This window comes from Macrobrachium nipponense, chromosome 13 (genome assembly GCF_015104395.2).
Source record: "Macrobrachium nipponense isolate FS-2020 chromosome 13, ASM1510439v2, whole genome shotgun sequence".
NCBI classification, from domain to species: Eukaryota; Metazoa; Arthropoda; class Malacostraca; order Decapoda; family Palaemonidae; genus Macrobrachium; species Macrobrachium nipponense.
The window spans coordinates 102,035,281-102,060,692 of record NC_087206.1 but is presented as its reverse complement, the minus strand read 5'-3'; the positions used below and the strand labels follow the sequence as shown (position 1 = coordinate 102,060,692).

The 25,412-nt window shown below is 37.4% G+C and overlaps 2 protein-coding genes across 3 annotated transcripts in view; one reads left to right on the top strand and one right to left on the bottom strand.

Annotated features, from left to right (window-relative positions):
- LOC135225236 (amyloid protein-binding protein 2-like) overlaps window positions 1-25,412 on the top strand; it is a 277,676-nt gene that overhangs the window by 173,848 nt on the left and 78,416 nt on the right. The gene's annotated exons all lie outside the window — the stretch shown is intronic.
- Window positions 582-12,800, bottom strand: LOC135225545 (amyloid protein-binding protein 2-like). The gene is made up of 5 exons (XM_064264814.1): window positions 12,617-12,800; window positions 11,692-11,866; window positions 2,399-2,532; window positions 1,998-2,140; window positions 582-770 (listed from the first exon to the last, which is right to left on the bottom strand). The coding sequence occupies exons 1-5, from the start codon at window positions 12,798-12,800 to the stop codon at window positions 597-599; spliced, it is 810 nt and encodes a 269-aa protein (XP_064120884.1). The 3' UTR covers window positions 582-596.

Below are 25,412 nucleotides of genomic sequence, written 5' to 3'. Positions count from 1 at the left end.
AAGAGAATTCTTTGATATTCTTACATGAGCTACCAAATGGCTACCAAAAAGTGGGGTTTCCCCTCATCAAAACCTGTTTTGTGAAAAACCTGAGTTTCAGCTTCAGCATTCTTGTATGCTATCAACACCTTTCCTGGATTTTTAAAAATATTATTATTATTATTATTTTCTAAAGGGTCCACAATAATACAAAGTGTAAAACGTCCGTGTATAATTTTGAAGACTTTACAGAAAGCTTTCGAGGAAGGGTTCGAAAGCTTTCTGTAAAGTCTTCAAAATTATACACGGACGTTTACACTTTGTATTATTGTGGACCCTTTAGAACTTATATATACTCTCGTGATAGAGAGTTTTTCCCTATTATTATTATTATTATTATTATTATTATTATTATTATTATTATTATTATTATTAACCAATGTTTCACTGTCTAGAAGTAACTTACAAATACTATATTTAATTAAAGTTTTTTAAAATTCAGTCAAGTTATTGTGACAGAAAACTTCACCTGAACTCTCAATAAACATAATGTCTTCCTACGCAAACATCAAAGCCACATCTTAAATAAATTTTTTAACTATGTTTCATCTTGTGTATTACTTACCAATTGCAATTGAACGCAAATATAATGATTCAGCCTTGTCATACTTCATCATGTCATAATTATAGAGAGAGGCTAAATGACCAACAGATAATGCTACTTCATAATCTTCTGGTCCAAGCAGCTGCTCCTTTATCATAATGGCCTTGAGATGCATCTCCTCTGCCTCCTGCAATAGACACAAGGTAATGGAACTTAATAAGTCAATTAAATCTTGTCTCATGCTATACCATGCATGCAATGACTCTCAGCCTCTCTGTCACCAGAATTCTATGGTATCTCAAAGAAAACCAATTGTCAAAGGGTAGGTTTGTGGGTAGTTTTACCACACTGCTGAGTTACATTACTAAAATTTCACAGGGCTGGCCTTAGTGAGGGGCAGAAATTACATTATGGCAGACATTTTAATCTTAAACAAACATGCTTCCTCTGAATGCCAGAGTCCTTGGCTGCCTATGGGGTAAGCCTATTTTTCATTGATAAGAAGATATTTGACAGTCACTCAATCTGAGCTCTCCCTTGTATTTCATACTCAGTTTGCAAGGAGGTTTTATCTTGGTTGTAACTAAAATGTGGAATAGTTTATCTAGTGTAATTATGGAATCTTTGGATTTCCAAACATTTAAGTGAGGAGCAAATTCATTTCTGTTCTTTGCTAATGTCTCCTGAATTTCATTTGTATTGAGTTAATATCCTATTCCTTCATATTATCTATTTATCACCTTTTTATATAACTTGGTTCTCTTTGCAGGGTCATTTCCCACTGGATTCCTCTTGAACCCAAAGGGTTTTCAGGTGGACTTTTAAAGAAAGGAAGAAAACAAGTAGAGATGCCTTGGACTTAAAATGGGTTGGCAGGGACTGTAGTAATCTATGTACCTATAAGATGGGCACTGGCTATGATAATTAAGATTCTGAAAATGTAGGAACATAAAATGTTGATTCATGGCTAGAGTTCACTTGTAAGTACGTATTATGAATGAGAAATTTGTGAGATGTAGTATCAAGAGCCTGGAAAAAATAGATACTACAAAAGACTGAGATGGTTAGCATATGTGATGAGAAAGGATAAAGAACAGTTGGTCAGAAAAGCAATAGATATGGAACAGCAAAATGATTATCAGTATGAAGACTCAAGAAATCATGGAGAAAGTGGCATACTACATGGAAACCTAGACCCAATAGAATTCAAACAAAAAAGCAAAGAACCAAGCAGTAATATGATGACAAATGTAAAAAAAAATTTACTTAACTGCTCAAAACAAATATTGTTTTTCATTGCTATAAAAATAAGAAAGAACAAAAATATTAACTGCAAGATAAATTTAAATACACAAAGATTTAAATTATAAAAATTTTTAATCTCTCATTGACATTAGATGCATTTATCACTAACCTGAAAATGTCTCATGCTCTGGTACAGTCTACCAAGGTTGCCATAATGCTTAGCAGTTTGTACATTCATTTCTCCAAATGCTCGCATGGCCATGGCAAGTGCCTCCTTGTGTAGGGAATGAGCCTCAGCAAGGTACTTTTTCTCTGAAAGGTTTTAAAAATCATTACTTACTTGATAATCATGAGAGGATACACAGAATATAAAAAATATCCTGTCAGCAAAAATATTTTTAAATTAATTTACCAAAAATCACATTCCACCTTTAATATATATTCCATGAAGTAAACAAAGCATCATTTACATAATGTTTGGGTAACCATACATGGTTTACACCAGAATGTTCTAAGAGGAACGGAAATCACAATATACCTTAAAGTTAGCTCACCACACTTTACACTTACCAACATCCTTATTGGGATTGTCAATAGCCATCTCCTCTAAAATAAGAGCTTTGACCCTCTTACTAGATGAAAGAAGAAGATGGTCTTCTGGCAGCAGACGCAACATCAGATCTATAGCCCTCTCTGCATGAGTTCTGGTAAGAATACAATAACATTTACCTATTTTTACTAGAGCTACATTGGTTCCATTGAACAATACTGATATAATGTGTAAGAAAGTTTTGCCATCAAAAACATCTTTTCTCTTTGCATTCTCTTCATTTCCCTTCACTAACAACACAACTTGCTCTGGCTCACTGTACTATCTTGAATTATTGTACAATACTGAAATGCCAAGTTTTCTTCATCAAAATTTTAAAATCCTGGGGACTGCCTTTTATTAATCCTGAACTGCCAAGAGCAAGAGTTTCTAGTGAATGAGTCAGAGGAGCGTCATGAATTGCTCTTGAAATTAGAATGCAACTATGTACCATCTTCAGCTGAATCAAGTAATATCCAGTTGCAGACAAGTCTGGTTCCCAGAGGTTAATGAAAATCTAAATTTTATTGTGGGATCAACATTGAAGGACATTAGTAGAACACAAACCATGCAGTATTATGTATTTGACATTTGGGCTCAAAAGCTAAAACAAATTGATAGAACTGTCAGCCACATAATGGTACAAAGTATACACTTATAATATAGAATCTACATGTTATGTACATGATACGTTTACTTCACATCCAAGAAAAAAATCAGTAGCACATTACAACATTAAACACCAAAAGATATTTTGTCAACCAATAGAGTGATTCATATTTTAATGTCAGAACCACTGAGGTCTATTTGTCTATTTTGTTACTGGTTACAATATATTATGAAAAGACCTACATACTTCTCTATGATATCTACATTGTAATACCTCTTAAGGGCAATATGATACAAATAACATCAAATATGCTTTGTCTCATTACAAATTTTTATCAGTTTATTAAACACTGTACTGCATTACCTATTACTTTCCAGTGCTCTGTATTTTATGTTACTGGTACTACTGTATAACTGTTAAATTTCACTAATTTACAATGATGTTTTAAGCTACCTTGACCAGTCTTGAAAGTACAGTACAACAAGTATTCCAAAGAGAGAGAGAGAGAGAAAATAAAAAATTATGTCATGATAGATATAAAGTTAAATCTTGGTTTTCATACGTTTCAGTTTTCGTAGGACTTTTTCAGACGAAATTTTGTCTCGGTCATCATAAGTTTCCTTGGTTTTTGTACACTCAGCAACGCTCCATCTGGAGCCTACCACGTGACTCTCTTTATTTCTTCCCAACTCAATCTTATGCTATTTCCACCATCCTCAGTAATTGGAACACATATTCGGTTTTTTATCTACTTATTCTCATTCCTCTCTCCTCAAGTGCTGCTCTCCACCTCTCCAACCTCCCCTCCAACTCCTTCCTCCCCTTTGAACACAACAAAATGTCATCTGCATATAATATGCACCATGGCACTGCTTCTCTAACATCCTTGGTCATTACATCCATCACAATGTTGAAGATGAATGGGCTAAGTGCCGACCCCTGGTGTAATCCAACTCCTATCTCGAATCCATCTGTCTCTCCAACACTGCTTTTCGCTCTAGTATACACATTCCTGTACATCTAAATAATTCTGACATACTTTTCCAGCACCATCTTCTCCCTCAAACATTCCACATTTCTTGCCTCGGCACTCTGTCATAGGCCTTTTCAAGGTCTATGAATACCAGATGCAGGTCTCGTTGTTTTTCTCTGAATTTCTCCATCAGCTGCCTTATGCAGAATATTCCATCCGTTGTGCTGCTTCCCTCCATAAATCCTACCTGTTCCTTCCCTATTCCCACTTCCTCTCTCAGCCTGCCATCTATTATTCTTTCCAAAATCTTCAACGTGTGAGACATTAGTTTGATATCTCTATAATTACTGCATTCCTGGACATCACCTTTACCTTTAAATATAGGTATCAATATACTTTCCCGCCATTCTTCTGGTATCTTTTCTTGTTCAAATATTTTTACTATCAGATCATACAAGATGTCTACCCCTTCCTCTCCTAAGGCTTTCCGAACTTCGACTGGGATTAAGTCAGGTCCTCTTGTCTTCCCATTCCTCTTTCTTTTTAAGGCTCATATCACTTCATCCCTAGAGATCCCCATTACCATTCCCATGTTTACTTGTCCATCCTCTCTTACAAATCTTTCATTTTCTTTATTTTGCAGTTGCTTGAAATAATCTTTCTGTCTTTATAGGATGTCTTCTTCCTTTTTTTACATGTTTAATGACAATGCCAGGTTTATCTTTTGACAAATTTTAAAGAAATAAAAAAAAACAAATGTATCTGGACAGCTTGGTTGTGCTACAGGGGTCCAGTGACTCAATATGGTCCTAGTGCCAAAAATGAAGTGGGGAAAATAACCTCAGATAATGCCATTAAAAAACAAATTGAAGAAGTAACCCCAGATAGGTTCTTGATACCTAAAGTCCTTCCAAACAGTACCTCTCCTCCTCCCTCTCCCCTCCTCTCTGTCTTCCATACGCTAACAAGTCTTCCATAAAGGTAAGAGTGATGTTAAATGTTCATTATTCATTTATATTTATTTCTCATTGTTTTCTGTATCTAAACTGTGTTTATTCCCTATAAAATTCATTTTTGGTTAATATTTTTTGGGGTCTATAACGCATAAATAGTAGAGCAATACCCTGAACTTATGCGAGATTAGGTTCCAGACCCCCTCGCATAAGGGGAAGTTTCGCGTACGTTTAGCACGGTCTCTAAAAATACTAATAAATGCCTGTTTCTAGAGTCTGAACAATAAATATGACCATAATCATGCTCCCTAAGTATTAAGCTAACTTTTAAATGAAATCAAAGTTATTGTAATTTGATTTAAAAGTTAGATTAATAAATTACCCTTAAAAAAGAAATAACTGGTTCGCGTAAAAATAGTTATAGTAACTACTACGTACATACGTATCCATTTTCGTATGTATACTAATGTTACCCCTAATTCATGGGATACCATTTTCTTTTTCCCTCAGAGCAAAAGAAGTTTTCTTTGCGTCACTTAGTAAACTTCATAAGTTTATTATAACGAAGATACACAACTCAATAAAATAAAGAAAATATGTATGTATATACATAATGTTTGCAGAGGGTTAAGGTAAAATTCAATCAATTTAAAATCAAGTACTAGTGTGAGGGCTAACTATGAGAGTGAGAGAAATACCTACGTCATGTGAGGTAAAACTCTGGAGGAGTATCATCTTTAAAAGTGCGAATGGGATCACATCTTCTGAAAGTACATTTACTGTATGTGCTGTAATTGCTTAACATAGTACATACAGATTGTACCAGCACATTTCTCTGAGGTAATGATAGGAACTTTCACAGAACGACAACTCTGTTATGTCTCTGATATGTTTTACTAGTTGATCCTGAAGGTGACAAACACTGTGAATTACGTACTGCCTTTGTATATATTTTGAAAAACATGAATAGAATAGTACACAGAATCTCCATATTGATTTTACACTTAAAGCATGAAAACTTATACTAATTGTAGTATACTAGTACTTACTTCAGAAATTAAACATTTTCTGAAGGAATATCATCTTTGAAAAGTGCAGTCACTTGTGAATAGGTATTGCATCTTGAAAGAGTATGTATATGAACTAACTGCAGGTGCTGCAATTACTTTTTTATCATATTTACCTATGCATGTAAAAAAATAAAAATAATATCTTTTAACGAAGATTTTATACAGAAAAGCTTAATAAACTTAAACAAATTTACATAATAAATTAAACATAAACGCTTTTGCAGGGTTTTGCAGTGTTGCTGGAGGATTCGAAAATGTTTGCACTATTGTGAAGAACTCACATATAATAATTAGTTAGGTTCCAAAGAAAAGTTCGCACTATTGTGAACTCGCGCAACTCGAATCACGTAAGTTCGGGGTATTACATATACGTACATACTTACCAAGTAATTACATAGGTAAAGTATCTATCCCGAGCAGCAACTTTTTGAATTTCACGGTAGTGCTTTTGTTTATTTTATTGGTGACACTCCCACCCCCTCTTCTGGGGTAATAAGGAACAACTTCAGCAGCCATATTTAAATTTGTTTGTGCCCTTATATCCATGAGAGGGGAGGAGGGTGGGTTCTGATCTTCTAAAAACTTGGAAAGTATATAAGAAACTTAATTTTTTTACGAAAATGTAATTTTCATGTAAGTAACTTACCAAGTAATTACATGGCTGAATCCCTCATTGAATGGAGGTGGGATACTGGACATAGGTATTCTACTCCAAAACATTAAAGCATGATAATGACTTTGAAATAGAAAAAATCTGCCTGCACTGAATGCAATGATTGTTGTTTCCTTACCTGGTACAAGAGCTATTGCCTCTGGTTGGTGATCATCTTAACCTGTAGTGGCGTGGCTGTCAAGCCGTGGGGCGCCTCTACTTAAGCGGGAGCTTTGTAGTGGAGGATATGCCTAATGCTAGCAAAGCATACAACAATGTGCCCTTGCCCTGGGAGCAGTGGAGTGGACCCCCATATTTGCAAGGGATACATATCAAATATCCCGCCCCCAATTGCTAGAATCCATAAATATTTAGAACACCCTTCTAAAAATGCTTATAGCTGCATATCTTGAAAGTTCAAACACCAAAATATCCCTAAAAATACCATCCTACATGAAATATACATTAAACTATTATGTATCCTATTACTGTATTAAAATTTGAAATAATATCATTAATATAATTTCAAAGTCATCTTAAACATTTTATTGTTAAAAACATATGTACGTAGTATATGACATAGTTACATATGTGTGAAAATAATACAGTCTCCCACTTAAATAGTCAGCCACGCACATTTTCTCTCATAGTTACTATTCAAGCCATCCCATTTTCTTTTACAGGAGAAACATTTGTGTTCCCTCAAGGAATTTTGATACAGCTACCTTCATCCATTAGTTCCTATTGTAAATGAATGTTATGGTAACACTGCAGGTCTTGGTTTACCATTTCCCACATGAATATGCCTTCATATTGTAACAAGAGTCGTGACTGGCTGGAACAATTTACAGGCGGTCCCCGGCTTACGACGGTTCCGGCTTACGACGTTCCGAGGTTACGACGCTTTTTCTTAAATATTCAATGGAAAATCCGTCTTGGGTTACGACGCTTGTTCCGAGGTTACGACGCTGACGCTTCCGACGCTCCGAGTTAACGACGCTTTTAAAAAATGCATGCTATGATAAAAATCCTTTATAGTTTAGCACAGTATATAATAAAAATATGTTTTTGGTTACATTACAACAAAAATTTTGAGGTTATGATGATTTTCGACACTTTTTTTTTTTTTTTTTCGTATTTTTTAAATTTTTTTAGTGACGCCGCATATGCGGAACTAGTTTGCGGGCGAATGAATACACTAGCTTGGGATGCGCAGTTTAAAACAGTCCAAAAGCGCAAATAATGAAAAAATCATTGCTTGTTTCCAGACATAATTAAAAAAACTAAGTTTCTGGTTAGATTACAACGCAAATTCCAAGGTTATGAAGTTTTGTTATGCTTTTTAACGATACCTCATATGCAGAACTAGTTTTTGAGCGGAGGTGCATAAATTAATTAACGCTATTAAACTGTATGGTAAATTGACCGAACAACGACCTCGGACGGTCGAGGACGCTAAGCGTAACAATACGAAAGGACGCCACTTCAATCGCGTGTCTGCCTGAAGTTCAGTCGGTTGTGTGCTAAGACGTTGCTGAAATTCCTTGCCATTTTCGCAAATTTACAATGGCTCCTAAACGCCAAAGTACTTCCTCCGATGATAGTTCATCCAAGAAGAGGAAGGTCATCACGATGGAGGTAAAATATGACGTGGTGAAGCGTTCGGAGAAGGGAGAAACTAACACCGAAATAGGCCGTTCTTTAGGCTTGAGCAGGACCACGGTGGTAACTATTGTGAAGGACAAGGAACGTATTCTGAAGCACGTTAAGGATGCTGCACCGATGAAGTCAACGGTGATAAACGAGAAGCAACGTAGCCAGAGCATTGTTGAAATGGAGAAATTGCTCATGATCTGGCTGGAGGACCAGAACCAGCGACGTGTTCCGGTGAGCTTAAGTGTGATCCAGGAGAAGGCTAGAGCGCTGCATGAGGCAGTAGTGAAAAAGTTTGGCGAAGGCAGTGCTGGTGGTGAATTTTCCGCGAGTAGAGGTTGGTTTAACCGTTTTAAGGCTCGTGCAAATTTGCATAATGTGAAGCTGCAAGGTGAAGCTGCTAGTGCTGATAGCGAAGCAGCAGAAAGTTTTCCAGGTGGTTTGGCTGAGATAATTAAGGATGGTGGTTACACGGCTGACCAAGTCTTTAATGTGGATGAGACTGGATTATTTTGGAAAAGAATGCCAAATCTAACGTACCTTTCCAAGGAGGAGAAGTCAGCACCTGGCCATAAAGCTGGAAAGGAGCAACTGACTTTGCTGTTTGGGGCCAATGCAAGTGGCGATTTGAAACTGAAGCCCTTGCTGGTGTATTTGGCCGAGAATCCCAGGGCATTCAAGGGCATTTTCAAGAGTCATTGTGCTTTATAGTGTCACAAGAGTTTAATAAAGAATTATACCTTCAAGAACCATCCTTTGGCATTGAAATAACCACACTACACATCATGCAATACTTGCATGTCACACAGGTAAGGTCTCTCTAACTTTTTCTTAGTTTAAGGCATATTTCCAAGTGTCGTTCCGGCTTACGACGATTTTCGGCTTACGACGCGCCTCAAGAACGGAACCCCCGTCGTAACCCGGGGACTGCCTGTATATGTCAAGTTTCTTCATTTGGATTTTCTTTATTTACGTAAACTGCTGCATATAATAGCCTAATGATAATGTGGATATATTTAAAACAAATGAGCTACAAAAATATAAAAACGTAAGTTAACTTACACTAGCTCTAAATTAACAGGGAAGGTAAAAATGGTATTTTGTCTTTAGCCATAGTATATCACCAAGTTCCACCCACACACAGGTTTGGATGAAGTTTGCCAAAGTCATTAACTTTATGAATTACTCTACCGTAATTCTAGGTAGCTTGTGCTCAAAGAACACCAGAAATATTGTCTGTTACTATGATTATTTTCAGTGTGCCCATACTGATATTGCAATGCAAATGAGGGTTATCTGGCCACTTGACTGCAGGGTGAAGGTCAAGAAATCACTGTCGATGATGATACCTCCAAACAAGAGATTAGGAGTAATATATCTTGTAGTACTGAATACAGGCAGCTCCTGGTTATTGGTGATCCAGTTTTATGGCGCTTGCCTAGTGCCGAAAATCAGCATTATGTGCTGATTTCTAGTAATCGCTGCCTATAATAGAGTTATGGAGCCATAACATATCTGACAGAGGAGCCATTAATTGGCTAATGGCACCATAAATTGCCAATTTTCGGTTATCGACGATTTTCACTTTCACAGGCTGTTGAAATGGAACCCCCACCAATAACTGGGGACTGCAAAATTGACTGAAACAGGTTCTGTAGTCATTCAACCGAGTTCAAATTTCATAGGACTTTACAAAGGAGAATATTTATTTTGATCTGTTTAATTCTACTAAAACTCTAAGTTAATGATTTGTCTTTAATCAAAGATGCCATAAATGAAAATCCAATTTGATTACCCTTTCAGTTAAAAAAAAAAAAAAAAAAAATTAAAATATTACAAGTCTAACGGATGATAAAAAATGAAGCACACTGCTTGAAAATAGACTAGAGAGCAAATAAGAAAACACTTCTGGTTTAGACTTGGGTTATTGATGAGTCCGTAACCTTTTGATTAAAGCTCTTCCAGGAGGTAGGTAAAACAAAACCTCCTTACTTCCTGAACAAAAATTTCAACATAAGAGATAGAGGAAGCTCTACTGACAGGTATTGGCAATTGTATGAGGCGGTTTAGTTGCAGAGGAAGGTAAGCCCCAAAATTAAAAACTGGAGAAAAATGCACTTAAAGTTCGGCAAAATTCAACACACAATAACTTTTGAATGAAAAGAGCTAGAAAGCTGGGGTTGGTCTTAAAATTTAGCTCATCTTTTCTACTTAATGTAAAAATAAATCAAATTTTTTTAATATATTTGCATTTTGAATATAGCCAAAAATAACTGAGCTTTTTTTCCTTATTTTTTTTTTAATTAAAAAATGCATTTATTAGGTTATAAAAACACTTTAACTGATGTTCATTTCTTAAAAAAGTGTTTTAAACAAGTTGTGTGTATCTAATACACAAAAAATCTTCAGCATTAATGTGAGTGCGCATAATATGCGCAAAAAGATTCCTAATGTGCTTTTGTTACAACTTAAAATCACTTTAATTAACTTCAGTTATACTCCTAAAATGTATCATTGTAGATTCATTTTGAATGCTATTATGCAATTGTGTGCAATCTGCACTGTACGCTTACCCCTGAAGGTGCCGCAAAAAAAAAAAAAAAAAATGGTTACCAAAAAATCAATAAAAAACAAAATGATTGTTTTGAAGTTTCAAGTTTCATTTTCCTACCTAGCATTATCATAAACATTTTATTACTATTTTGCACTCAATGATGTGCAAAACAATAATAATACAGTGGGCCCCACATATTCGCGTTCTACGGATTCGCGGATTTTTCCATGGATCCTATCTAGAAATTATTAGAGGGAGGACTTGCTCATTCATGGGTTTCTCTGTGGAACATATCTATAAAATTATTCGCGGGGCCTATTATTCACGGACGCAAATTTTTTTGTACAGCAATAATCTGTATTTTCATGTTATTTACTGTAAAATATGTGTAAGAATAATATTAAATTAAATCATACGGTACTTACTTGTGATTAATATTGATTATAAATGATGATATTAGTATAGCCGTGCAGCCTGATGAATGACAATGAAGATAGGCTGCACAGCAAAGTTACAGATCCTCTGAGGGCACCTCATTACCTTCTTCAGCAGGTGCTTCGTAAGCAATTTCAAGAGGCACCACCTTCTTGAGGTAATTGTACATTTGTACAAACAAGTCATGATAGGGCTTCAGTATTTCATTAATAGTATTGATGAAAGTTGTGGCCCTTTCTTTATTTTTACCCCGTGCCTTGACTGTTGTCTATACCTCCCTGACATCCCTGATCAAATTGCAGAGACCACAAAATTTCTCAAAGGCCTGCTCCATAGATGGGATAGCAGTACTAAAGAGGGAGGCGAGTTCTTGCCCAAGAACGGCCTCATATTCGATCTCAATGCAGCCGACTGCACTTTCAATCACGCAGTAACTGGCTGCTATTTCTCCATGACTTCTGCCCTCTCTTAACATGACTATCTTGTCTATTTTCTCCTCATTTGTCATTAACTGTAAGGGTCTCTGATGCTTAAGCTCTTTGCCAGAAGCTTTAGAAAAAGCAGAACGTTTAAGAGGACATTTTAAAGAATAATTCTTAGTCCGTAGTGGTGTACCGCACAAGCAAAAACCGCACAAACGAGAGAAAATCGAAGTGTATGTGCGTATGGGGTCAATTGGGTACAGTATGCGCATTGACATTTTGTGTAGACTGTACATTTTCTGAAATGTTTTAAGATGATTTCTAAACATGATGTGCATGTACATAGTGTTTTAGGATGATACTAAAGAACGCAGAGCATATGTAAAATACGTAAGACAACAGGAATAGCAGGGTATGTATGTTTCCATCTGCGGCATGCAGTACATATTTTCATGCATACTTACTTAGTATATTTTCGTGACTAAATACATTTTTTATGATGAAAAAAAATGTATTAATTTTCAAATATTACAGTTCTGTAATTCTACATTAATGTAAACAAAGAAAAATTTCAATAACAAAATTGGATTTTCTTAAAAGATGCTTCACTCAAGCCAACTTTCCGCATATAAACAGATCTTATGATGCCGTGATGCCTTCTTAGAACAGTACCCAAACGAGATGATATTCAACACGCTATTGGCTGTTGTATGCATAGCAGCCAACCCAGGAGCAGCACTCAGTTTCCTTGTCGCTCATTGGTTGTACACTTGGTGTTGATTGGTTGAAACCCTAGTCCCATCTCATGAAGATGAAATTGTGGGTATCGTGCATCTCTCCTTCATCAGCCTCACTGCGTAGAAAGTTACTGATATACACAGACGCAAAGCTGTTTTTGATGTGTAAATCATGCTGAAAATGGCCCCTAAAAAGCACCCAGTTCCTCTAAGGCTTCTGGCAAAGAGCCTAAGAGAAAGAAGACCGTACTGAAGCTCGATGAGAAGGTGTAAGTTCTCGATATGTTGAAGGAGGGCAAAAGTTTCGGTGCGGCTGGCCGCCATTTCAATGTCAACGAGAGCACAGTGTGATACATAATAAAAAAAAGTGAAATAAGAAAGTGTGAGAGCATGACATACTATGGTACAGCAAAGGCAGTGTCCACAGTGAGAGACAAAACAATTGTGAAAATGGAACCTGCACTTCCATTCTGGATCAACTACTGCCGGAAGAAGAACATGCCCCTCAACTCCAAGATAATAACTGAGAAAGCACGACAGCTCTACCAGCAGCTATCAACTGCTACAGAAGGTGGTGAGGAAGAGGAAGGCGAAGATGTAGGGGTACAGGAAGGTGATGAAGAAGGGGAATTGGAATTCTTGGGCTTTGAAGAACCAGCTCCTGAAGAGGAAGAAGGAGAGCCACAACCAGGTCTGTCATCAGCTCCCCAAGGTTTTCGTATTTTGTTCTTTCTCTCTCTCTCTCTCTCTTGTGATTTTACATACAATTGTTTCCCTCATAAAAAGAAAACTGGACAACTTAAATAGTAACTGTATAAAAGAAAACGTGCATGACTGAATACTTATGGAGGACTGGATTATTTTCACGTAAGTAACTAAGTCATGCAGAACGTACGTATGTATTTATAACTGTAAAATGTAAGATTTACTTTAAAATAGTATCAATAATATTTCAAAGATTAATATGTACCATAATAGGATGATATTTTAATGTATATTTGATGTAGGTTGGTATTTTTTATAGTGTAGTCGCTGTTTCGTTCTCAAAGGATTTACCCTCCATAGTGTGTTCCAGCGCCTCATGGTGATCAGACTAATATCAAAGAAATATCTTTTAGCCTGGTCTTGTAGCCAGGTATTATGCCATAATGATAAACTATGACAAGTGATAGAGTATAATAGACTCAAAGACAAAAAGGCATTTTATCTTCTCTTCAGTGAAGCTGTACTCAAGTGTTCTATGTCAAAACCTGTAGAAGTGACTATTGCGCATACGCATCGGCCATCTTGTTTTATGATTGGGCTAGTTTAAAGACCAAGATCCATTACTGTTCTGATCAACACAAAAGTAGGTCTATTCAGCCAGTGCTCCTCTGTATTGAGAAACTATTTTCTGAGAGATCACTCTCCAGGAATCATGGACTCCCTGAATGTTGAAAATTAAGTGCTTACTTTTAAGAATTAGTGGAAACATTTAGGGTAAAAACTGTAGAACAAAATTTTATTGTGATTACGGAAACTGTTTTTTGTTTGGCCATCCTGTGTTTGTAGAGCACGTGGTCGGTGTGATACACGATCCATGCTAGCCTTCTATATGAAAGTGAGAATTGTTTTGAATAAATGTCATTCTTTTTGGAAGTTTGTTTGACTAAAAATGTACTCCACAATGCATTATTAACTTAGTTAATCTTTTCAGATAGCGCTGTCTGCAACTTCCTAGCCACTAGCCTACATGAGCTATTAGCCTAGTCAATTTAGGACAAATTATTTTAAACTAAGATAGCTATTATCGGTAGCCTGTAACCTAAGATTATATATCTTAAAGGTCATTCAAATAACCCTGACTTGGTAGTGATCTAGTATTTTGGTGATAAGTGCCGAGAAGTAGATAAATATGCGACACCATTTTAATTTTATTTGACAAATATTTATCAAGACCAAAATAAACCAAGCTAGGTAATTCCTAGGGTTAAGTAGTAAACCCTTACAAATACACTATTAGTTTGAATTGTTAGCCTAGAATACATATCTTAAGGGTAGTCGAAAATTGGCAACATGTGCCAAATGGGATAGTCTAAACTTGGGGCTACATTTCAAGTGATGGCTTTTTAAATAACATGTAAAATTGAGTGTTGAAATTGTAATTCTAATTACTCTAAGTTACGCTTAGATTAAGTGTTAATTTACTTATAATGTAAAATAACTTACTTACCATGAAGGTTAGTATTGAAATGATGGTGTTATATAGTACGTATCTTGCACTGCTCTTGCTGTGCCAAAGTAGGTCGTGCTTACAGTTTTTCTGATTTCACTTTCTTTTTTCTTAATGTATCTCACCTTGATCTCATTCACATTAAAATGGCGGCCAACCGCGGCATAACTTTTGCCTTTTGCCCTCCTTCAACATATCGAGAACTTTCACCTTCTGGTCGAGCTTCATTATTGTCTTCTTTCTCTTAGGCTCTTTGCCAGAAGCCTTAGAAGGAGCAGGGCAGTTTTTAGGAGCCCTTTTCGGCACGATTCACACATATATCTGCTGATACGTAAAACAGATTCGAGATTACTTCCACGTATATCAGTAACCCTCTCAGCAGTGAGGCTGTTCAGGGAGAGATGTGCAATACCCACAATTCTGTCTTCACAAGATGGGACTCGGGTTTCAACCAATCAACTCCAAGTGTACAGCCAATGAGCTCCAAGGAAAATGAAAGCTGATCCTGGATTGGCTGCTTTACAGATGACAGCCAATACTGTGTTAGGTATCATTTCATCTTAAGAGGGCACTTTATGTACATACGTATAATATTTAAAAATCACCTAAAAAAAATTTATAAAATGTACAGTGCATGCAGAATGTCAACGTGCATACTGTACCCAACTGACCCAATACGTACAGTTCAACGTTCTCTCATTTGTGTATGTTCTGTGTGTGTGGTACAGTATAATATATACTACTATGGACTAAGAATTAGTCTTTAAAATGTCCTCTAAACGTTCCACTTCTCCTAAGGGTTCTGGCAAAGAGCCTAAGCGTCAGAGGCCCTTACAGTCAATGAAAGCTAAGGAGAAAATAGACAAGATTGTCATGCTAAGAGAGGGTAGAAATCATGGAGAAGTAGCAACCCATTACTGTGTGACTGAAAGGTCACTCTTAAAGAACTCGCTGCCCTCTTTACAACTATCCCACCAACTGACCAACATGTTGAAGAATTTTGTGGTCTGTACAAATTGATCACAAATGTCAGGCAGATACAGACAATGGTAAAGTTATGGGATAAGAATGAATAAAGGGCCACAAAATTCATCAATATAGGGAGTCCCCGGTTGTCGGCAATCCAGTATTATGGGGCTTGTCTAGCGCCATAAAATCAGCAATTTATGGTGCCATAAAGGGACGAGTTCCAGTTCTGTGTCATAAGGCGCCTTATGGCGCTGATAACCAGTTACCGGTGCCACAAGAGCCATTAGGGCCCCATAAATCACTGAGTTTCGGTTAATTGCGGTTTTCGCTTATCGGCACACCCCCAGGAACAGAACCCCCACCGATAACTGGGGACTGCCTGTACTGTTAATGAAATAGTGAAGTCCTATCATGCCTTGTTTGCACAAGTATACAACTAACTCAACAAGGTGGCTCATCGTAATTCATCAGGCTGCACAGGTATAAAATCATCAGCATCTATAATCAACATTCATCGCCAGTAATTTCAGTACGATTAATATTGCAGGCAGTCCCCATTTATTGGCAGGGGTTCCGTTCTCGGTGATTTATGGTGCTTATGGCACCAAATTTCGGTTAATGGTGCTGATAACCAGTTAATGGCGCCTCTGTTATGGCGCCATAACTCTATTATCAGCACCTTATGGCGCCGATAACCGAAACTTAGCCCGTTTGTGGCGCCATTTATTAAAACCGGATCCGCGAATAGCAGAAACCCGTCAATAATCTTATAGTTATGTTCCAAAGAAAAACCAGTGTATGAGTGAGTCCTCCCACGAATAATTTTTAGATAAGTTCCACAGAAAAATTCATGAATAGGCGAGTAAAGGCATACTGAGAACACGAATACGGGGGTTTACTGTACTTCTTTGCCATAAGTAAGATTTCTCAAACTTTTTTGTCCATTAAACATATATTTACTCTTTCCTGTAATGCTAATTTACACATAATACAGCTCCTGTAGCCACAAAGTTTAAAATCCTTCAAATTCTTAGTGAATATCAATGTTGTCAGCAATACACATTTCACCCAAATTATGAAAAGCATTCTTCAGGCCAAAACTGTTTTCAAGGTTATTACCTACAATCTTTGAATTAATTTAATTCACATAAACAAACATCATTACATAATAAGAATTTTTCCTACTAGTAGTTATTAAGTTTTTATTTACTGGAAGGCTGCCAAATACATACCACAGTAGTACACATATAATGTAATTCACTAATCTTTAATGGAGGGACTCCTTTCATTCAACAATTTCCAATCCAACTGAATTCTTTATTTTTCATGAGCAGTATGTTTGTTTCTAGCTCTCATTCTAAAATCTTTCAGTGCAGTAACATTAAATCAAAGCATGGGACAGTAAGCACATATAACGTAAAGTTCCTTTCAAAGAGGGTGATAAAGAAGCACAATATACGTAATTACATGGGTTGCACTGATCATTTTGATCTATTATGTGCAACTTACTTTTTCAACAGAAAAAATAATGATACCAACCTATTTAGTGTCTTATAAACTGATGCAGCATTAACTGGTGGATGGAAGCATTGAATGACCTTGGGGGTCCCAATGCTTGGGTTACGCGTCTACATTCCATACACCATTACTTGAAGGAAATGTGTTATACAGTAATATCAGAATCCTGGTTATATTAGGAAAATGTTTAAAAATGTAATTTATTCACTGTTAGAAAAGTATAAAGGGAAATCACATACTACATGTGGTGTATTTTCAAATCTTATGGATACAAAGCTTTAGCAGCATTTTCCAGGTCAATATGTGGACAAGTATCACAAACCCCATAGTGTACCACGAATCTCCCAGACCACCAATTCTGGACATTGCTGGGATGACAAAAGCTTTTTTACTGTTTTCAATTATGATTTTGCCAACTGAAATAGGTACAACAAGGGTTTTTATGGAAGTGGATGTTGGGTGCTCAGTACCATTTTGGTCAAACAAAGAACAAGTAATGGCAGTCCCAACTTATTGGCGGGGGTTCCGTTCCTGAGGGGTTGCTGATAAGTGAAAACTGCCATTAACCGAAAATTGGCAATTTATGGCACCATAATGGCACTTATAGAGCTGATAACCGGTTATTGGTGCCATACGCACCATTATGGCACCTCTGTTAGGTATGGTATGGCGCCATAAGGCACCTTATGTTGCTGATAACCAGAACTCACCCAGTTATGGTGCCATAAATCACCGATTTTATGACGCTTTACGAGATCCATAAAACGGGATCGCCGATAACCAAGTCCATAACCAGGGACTGCCTGTGCTGGCAAAGGTCCAGCGGATGATTTTTGTGTTCAAGAGAGCCTTGATTTTGGACATTCAAATGATTGTGTACATACTTTCTGGCCAGCACTGTGATGAAGAGGAGAGATCCAGAATCTAGAGATTTCTCTCTGCTTCTGTCATCCCCAAAACCTAAAGGAGCCTAGAGTAGCAGATTGGCAGTATTACATCAGGGTCTCTACAAAAGCTGGTATAAGAACTATATGAGTTGACAGCTAGAGCTATCAAAGCATTTATTACTAGTTTGGGAAAGCCCCTTTACAGCTGCCAACTACACCTTGCAGGTTTCTTCATACTCCTGCAGTTTCTTCAGACAATCTTAAGTACTGCAGATCCCTCAATACCCCAATCCAAGCTGCAGCAAGCTTACACACCCAGGTCATGAATGCCATTCCATAACTTCTCTCCATTGAAGTATTTCTCCCCTAGAAGACAGTGGTCACCTTTTTTCGTCAAAGGACAGGTCTTCATCCATCAGGAAGTTCTCCAGCCAGAGGGGTAGCCAGATGAGATAGTAAGCTATCAACAATTTCCTTTTCCAGTGGTGGAGGTTTATCTGCCGGAACACTGAAGAACTGGGAGGAAAGAGATAAATCAACAATGTGGTTATACACTACAGGGTTTTCACCTATATGTAATGGCTCCCCTTGTCTCCATTTACAATGGGCTTGGTACTTATTTGGATAATCTGGGCAAGTTCATCGTTTTACATGTAGCAGTCAGATCAATGACTGGGAAGCAGGTATCAGATGAAGGAAAAGATGGTTCACTAGGGTTTCACAATGGTTTGTTTTGATTTTAGCCCCTTAAAAGTTTCCATAGCATAGTCCCTTCAGGATGGAGGCCGCAGAATTTCTGAAAGTCCTTCAGGAAGGAGAACTGGCTCATCAGATGTGAGAGATGATTGAGATGATTATTTTCTCTACCCCCTTCATCTATCATCTGAGAAATATCTTTCCATCACCTAGATAAAAGGATTTATTAGTTTTGTTTCTGCAGCTCAGTTAGCTACAGCTCCACACTTGAATGATCTATTTCAGTATAGAAATGGAGATTTTAATCTACTCCATGCATTTTTTCAAGACGGAAGCACAAGATCACTGTCAGTTAGTCAGCAACTTTAATGACTTTAGGGTCTTTCAGATAAGGATGTGACAGTTCCCTTCTAGGTCATTTTACCTTCTTGGAAAAGCTAATTTCATAAAGCCATTTCCAAGTCCTGGTCAACTGCAAATCCACCTGAAAGTTTTACTGTAGAGGACTCAGAGGAAATATGTCTTAAGTGCACTGGAAATGATAATATGCAATTAAAATTAGGGTGCAATGGACTTTGGCGCCAACAGATTGGAATGTACAGCAGCACGGTCGCCAGTGTTATGGAAAAGCTTCAAAACATTGATGAATGCTTTAGGTGGTGGAATGAGACAAAGCATGTGCAAGCATAACATTATCAAGTCTCACCAGCGAGAGCGCGGGTATGCTAGTTGACCTGGGTGGTCTAAAGTCATATGGTCATGACAGAAAAATGCAGTCATGTGTATGCTTGTTCATGCATCAAACAGGGTGTATTCATGGAAAGTTTGAGAATATTGAGAAGACTAGCTTGCATTTTTATGTCCATCAGGGAGCATGAATACGTAATATATTCCCTAGTGTTGGGGAAATGAGGCATTAGACGACAGACTTTTGTAGTGATTACCAGTGAGAAAAGCTAAAGAGGTGCCAGAAGATTTATCAAGAAAGTAAAGTGGGAAAAAAAAGTAACTTTGAAAAAACTTTTAAATTCTTACAGATACTCTGAAGGGAGCTGAAGTGCAAGGAACGAACTTAATATTTTTAAGGAACATTTATTCATTCTTTTTATTTTATTTCTGATAATTGTGGTTTCTTTTACAGATGGATTCAGTTTGTCACCACAGAAAATGAATTCTCTAATTGACTATTTTGTTTGGGAAAATACCGATGGGTTTTTTGACATTGAGAATAGTGTGTGACATTTTTATTAGTCAAGATGACTATTAGAGGAGTAATTGTTTCATGGTTTCAGGATTTTAAAATTAATTTTCCCTGTTTTGTTTTCGTGTTAGTTCTTTTTGGGAAATAAAAACTTTTTTTTATCTCAGAGTTTGCTTTTTAGCCTAGATATAATAATTTGGTTTAGTTGCAGAGATAACGAGTAATGCCAGGCATTTAAGGTAGGTTACATTACCAATTAGTGATTTCTCTCCTTTTAATTAAACAGGGTCAATTAGACCCCGAAACAGATTGGTGGCAGTCGGGAAAGGCAATCAAGCATATGGATTATGTTTCTGCCGACTGGGGGTGTGCATAGGAGTTAAGATATCAGGTATATGTTAGGAAAAGACATTACAATTAGGATTTTTGGCAGTTGTCATTCTATTGCTGACAAGGTATTTTAAGTTGGAGTCAGCCAAAATCAGTTCATCGGGAGCTAAGACGTGTTATATATAAGGTGGGTTACCGTAATTTCCCATGGGTTAGAAATTAAGATATTCAAGGTGATCGATCTTGCATACAAGAAGGTTGTCGAGAGTTTAAAGAAATCAGGGGGTGCACGTGTGATTAGATATTCGGCCACAGCAGCCCCATCGACACCTTGGGTTCCCTCTTGGGTCCCCACAAGGCTTTGAGTCAGTAGAGGAGGCCGTGGTCATTCCCGAGATCATTATGCTGAAATATCAGCATTACGATTTCTAAAAAAAAAAGTCCACTTTATCTCAGGGGTGTCAGAGTCTCTGGGTAGAGGACCTTCAAGTCCTTTGAGAGACTTGTCCTCCTGATCAACTCTCCCCTGAGGGAGAACCTCACCAGATCCCTTAGATCCTTCCTCAACGATGCGGGCGCATGACCGGTGGGGTCCTAAAACCCCTCCAGGAACATAGGCTGAGGTTGAATTGTGAGGAGTGCACTCCATGGATTCCTACTATTCGCCTCACCCTTCCCGGTGTAGTCCGACGAAGTAGTGGGAATAGGAGAGGAGGATCAGATGCTCTCACATCTAGCAGCGCTGCTGTCGGGGGAGTGAGCCGCTCCCTTGCACCAATGGTGACAGGGGCATGGGTCTAGGAGAGCACAATCACCTAAACAAAACATTCTCCCAAGAAATATGCAGTGGCACTCACCATGCTGTAGCAGCGCCGGTAGCAGGACTGGTAGCAGTGCTGGTTTTTCTATTTTGGCAGCTCCTTTCACAAATGTGTTGCAGGAGGATATTCAATTTTCTTGGGGGAAGCCAAAACAGGTAGCTTTTCAGAAAGTTAAGGATGCATTAATGAATCCCCCAGTTCTGAAATTTCCAGATTTCAGTGAACCTTGACACTAATGACCGATGCCAGTCAGGAGGGTATAGGTGCTTGCATTATGCAGAAACTTGAAGGGAAATTCCATCCAATAGGTTATTGTAGCAGGAAATTTAGACAAAAGGTAGCAATAAAAGGTTAATGGCTATCGTAGATAAGGAAGCCTTTGCTGTAGTATCAATCAACCTTGGTTTATTTCAAAATGTTAATAATGGGGAATAAAGTAGAAGTTTTTACAGACCACAAGCCATTACTAGATCTTTTAAAAGGCCAGATCTGTCACCTAAAAGAGCTTGATGGTTCCTAACAATTAGAGATTTTGATGCAAAGCTCAAATACATAGAGGGCAGACATAATGTGGTAGCGGATGCCCTTAGTAGAAGTTTTTATGAGATGGAAGGATTTCATGTTGGGGCGGTTACTGGTGGTTCTATACAGTTGGATATCTGTCTCACAGAACAAAGACAAGATGAGAATGAAACTTTGGCGGACACAAAAGTGCTCCTTAGAGGTGAATTTGTCAGGAAAGTTTATATGTTGCCTTTTTCAGGTTTGGGTAATCTGTTGGTTAGGGAAATCAAATATAAATTAAGGACGAGTGAAAGTAAAGAGGATATGACAGATCATGATTCTGAAAGTCCTAATTCCAGTATCTTAGATATAGTACATTGCAAGTTTGGCAGTCCACATTTGGGGGTGGAAAAGACATATAATGAGATGTGTAATAAATATATTTGGAAGAATATGTGAGCAGATGTAGAAAATTCTGTGAAAAAGTATATACAGTTTGCAATGCTTGCAAACCTGCAAGGGTAACTTCTTGCAAATTAGGGTCATAACCAACACCAAGTAGACCCTTTCAGAGGGTGCACATGGATATCTTGGGGAACTTCTGTGAATCAGGGTGTGGCTACAGGTACTTACTGGTGGTAATAGATGAACTGACGAGGGTAGTGGAAATTTTCCCACTAAAGCACAACGTTAAAGTGGCTGTGGCATTTTTCAATGGTTTTATATTTAGATAAGGGGTAACAAGAGGTTTTGTTGACTGATAATGGTAGCGAATTTGTAAATAGGACATTAGAGTGTCTGGCAGAAGTTATGGGGATACAGAAAGTAACAATCCTTCCATACAGACATGAAGCCAATGGGTTATGTGAACGAGCAAACAGAAAAGTGCTTGGGGCTCTCCAGAAAACTACTGGGGGCAACAATAGGAACTGGGATAGATATAGAGATAAAGTTAGACATAATAATAATACATACTACTATGGTCAGTGATTCTAGTCTCCATTCGAAGCATTATTTGGTTGCCAAGTGCGAGGCACATTTGATTTGTTCCTAAACATACCTTCCATACCTTCTCATGGGGAGGACACAATTAAATGGTGGAGAGAAACAATGATAAAGTTGTGGTTGGGGGTAATGTGTTCTTGAAGGTTAATGTGAGAAATGAATTAAATAATAAGTTAGGTCCAAAATTTGAGGGCCCGTTTAGGATTACTGAAGAAAAGAGAGGAAACAGGTTTTTAGTCTTGGATGAAAAGACAGGTCTGTCTAGATTAACCCTTTAATGCAGATTGGACGTATTAAAAGTCGACATAAGTTGTCTGTCAGGTGCCGATTGGACGTATGGTACGTCGACAAAGAAAGTTTTTAAAAAAATTTGCGGAAAAATACTTATAGGCCTACCAGGCGAAAACTTTTGAATCACGCGCCTTGGGGGATGCTGGGAGATCACGGATCAAGGCGTTGTTTTGTTTACAATCATTACGCAGGCGCACAAGCACGAATTTCTTTCTTATCGCACTAAAAAGTATCAGTGACACATCTCAGAAATTATTTCGTCACTTTGACATAATTTTTGCACCATTTTAAATTAGCCGTTACATGGAGTATTATATATGAAAATGTGTACAATTTCATGTAGAATACAACAAAAAAATACTCATGATGATTGTAGCTTTTATCAGTTTTGAAATATTTTTACATAAATAACGATAAGTGCCAAAATTTCAACCTTCGGTCAAATTTTACTCTACCAACATGGTCGAAAAATGCAATTGTAAGCTAAAACTCTTATATTCTAGTAATATTCAATCATTTACCTTCGTTTTCCAACAAATTGGAAGCCTCTAGCACAATATTTTGATTTATGGTGAATTTATGAAAAAAACTTTTTCCTTATGTCAGCGCGGTAACTCTTCCGATAAATTTTTTTGTGCGATTGTCGTAATGTTTGCACCATTTTAAATTAGCCGTTACATAGTTTTATATATGGAAATGTGCGCAATTTCATGCAAAATATAACTAAAAACCACCCATGGTTGTAGCTTTTATCAGTTTTGAAATATTTACATATAAATAACGATAAGTGCCAAAATTTCAACCTTCGGTCAACTTTGACTCTACCGAAATGGCGAAAAACGCAATTGTAAGCTAAAACTCTTATATTCTAGTAATATTCAATCATTTACCTTCATTTGGCAACAAATTGGAAGTTTCTAGCACAATATTTCGATTTATGGTGAATTTATGAAAAAAAAAAAAACATTTTCCTTACGTCCAATCGGAGTAAGAGGGTTAAAACAAATTGAGATAAGACATTAGTTCTATGGTTTACTCTGAGGAAGGACACGTCAGTGCAATAGCTTAGTAGTAAGAACTAGATTCTACTTTCAGAGTGGTCTATTTACCCAGAAATTTGCAGAAAACGTTGGGCAGAAAACAGAGGTTACGGAGCAGCCCTTTAATAGATCCATATGCTAAAAACCTGATTCACAAGCTTCCTTTGTATTGTTTGGGTCAACTAGACTCAACAAACGGGACAGGTTGGAAGTTTATTCTTTCCGACCTTTTTTACTGCTTTGCTAAGTTCTGTGGAGCGGAAGACTTCTTTTAAGATCAAGAAGAATTTCATGTCAATGGCACCTTTAAGACCTAAACAAAATTGTTTTGCTGACCTGATACTTGGGGAGACTATCAATTGAGGAATCAGAGAAGTTTTTTGTCAACTGCACCTGCATCAATTACTCAATCTGCATCATCTATCATGTAAGTGGTGAAAGTTTATCGGTTCGTGTCTTTGGAAAGGCATCAATTCTCTCATTACCTTTAAACTCTTGATTGCACATTTCTTTCTTCACCGACAACTGTCATAGAAACTGTCATTTTCTACAGTGCAAGGCCATGCAGTAGCTATTGCCAAGTTCTCTAACTTAATGATACTGGTGTAGAGGTAGTTCCTAACTATGATGGGGATAGGTTTTGACCCACACAATATTACCCCTTAAGCCAGAAGTAGTTTGGGAGTTTCTGTACTAAACAGGCCCCACGTGACATACACAAGCAGACCATATTCAGACATGCTATACACAGTACAGTACAGTTTATCATTGTCACCTTCCTGATATATCATTTCACTATCAACTTCAACACAAATTACTACAGTCAAACCCTGAACTTCCATGAGGTTAAGTTCCAGAACCCCTTGCTCAAGTTGAATTTTCATGTAAGTTTGGCACGGTCTCTAAAAATGCTAATACGTAAATGCTTATTTCTCGAGTTTAAACACTAAATATGATCATAACCACAGATATAGTTGGGCAGACAAGGGAAGATTGTGTGCACATAAGGCGCCATTGTTATGCAATGATTCTGAGAATTGGCAGCAGCAGCAGCAGCAGCAGCGACAAGCAGCATTAAAGCGACTTCTGGCACCTAGTGCTAGGCAATCAACTGAGTTCCACACAGAAACAGGATCACACAAGAACAGAGGATCATATTTTACAAGATAGTGACATTTTTACTTTTATGAAAATCTTTATAACCGTGTCGTAACAACCTCAAGTAAACGTGTTACATCACAGTCAGCTACATGCCTGCTTTTTGAGCTAATAAGGTAATGAATGTTGTAATAAGCTTTTAATTAAGAACCTATTTGACATTATATTCATATAGCATAATAAATTATCACATAGGATTACTGTCAGTCCATATAACCATGGTTAAGTCTGACAGAGCCCTATGCCGATGAGATGCTTGTTTGGTGGCCACTGATTGGCTGGTACTGGGAGGTAGACAGCTCGC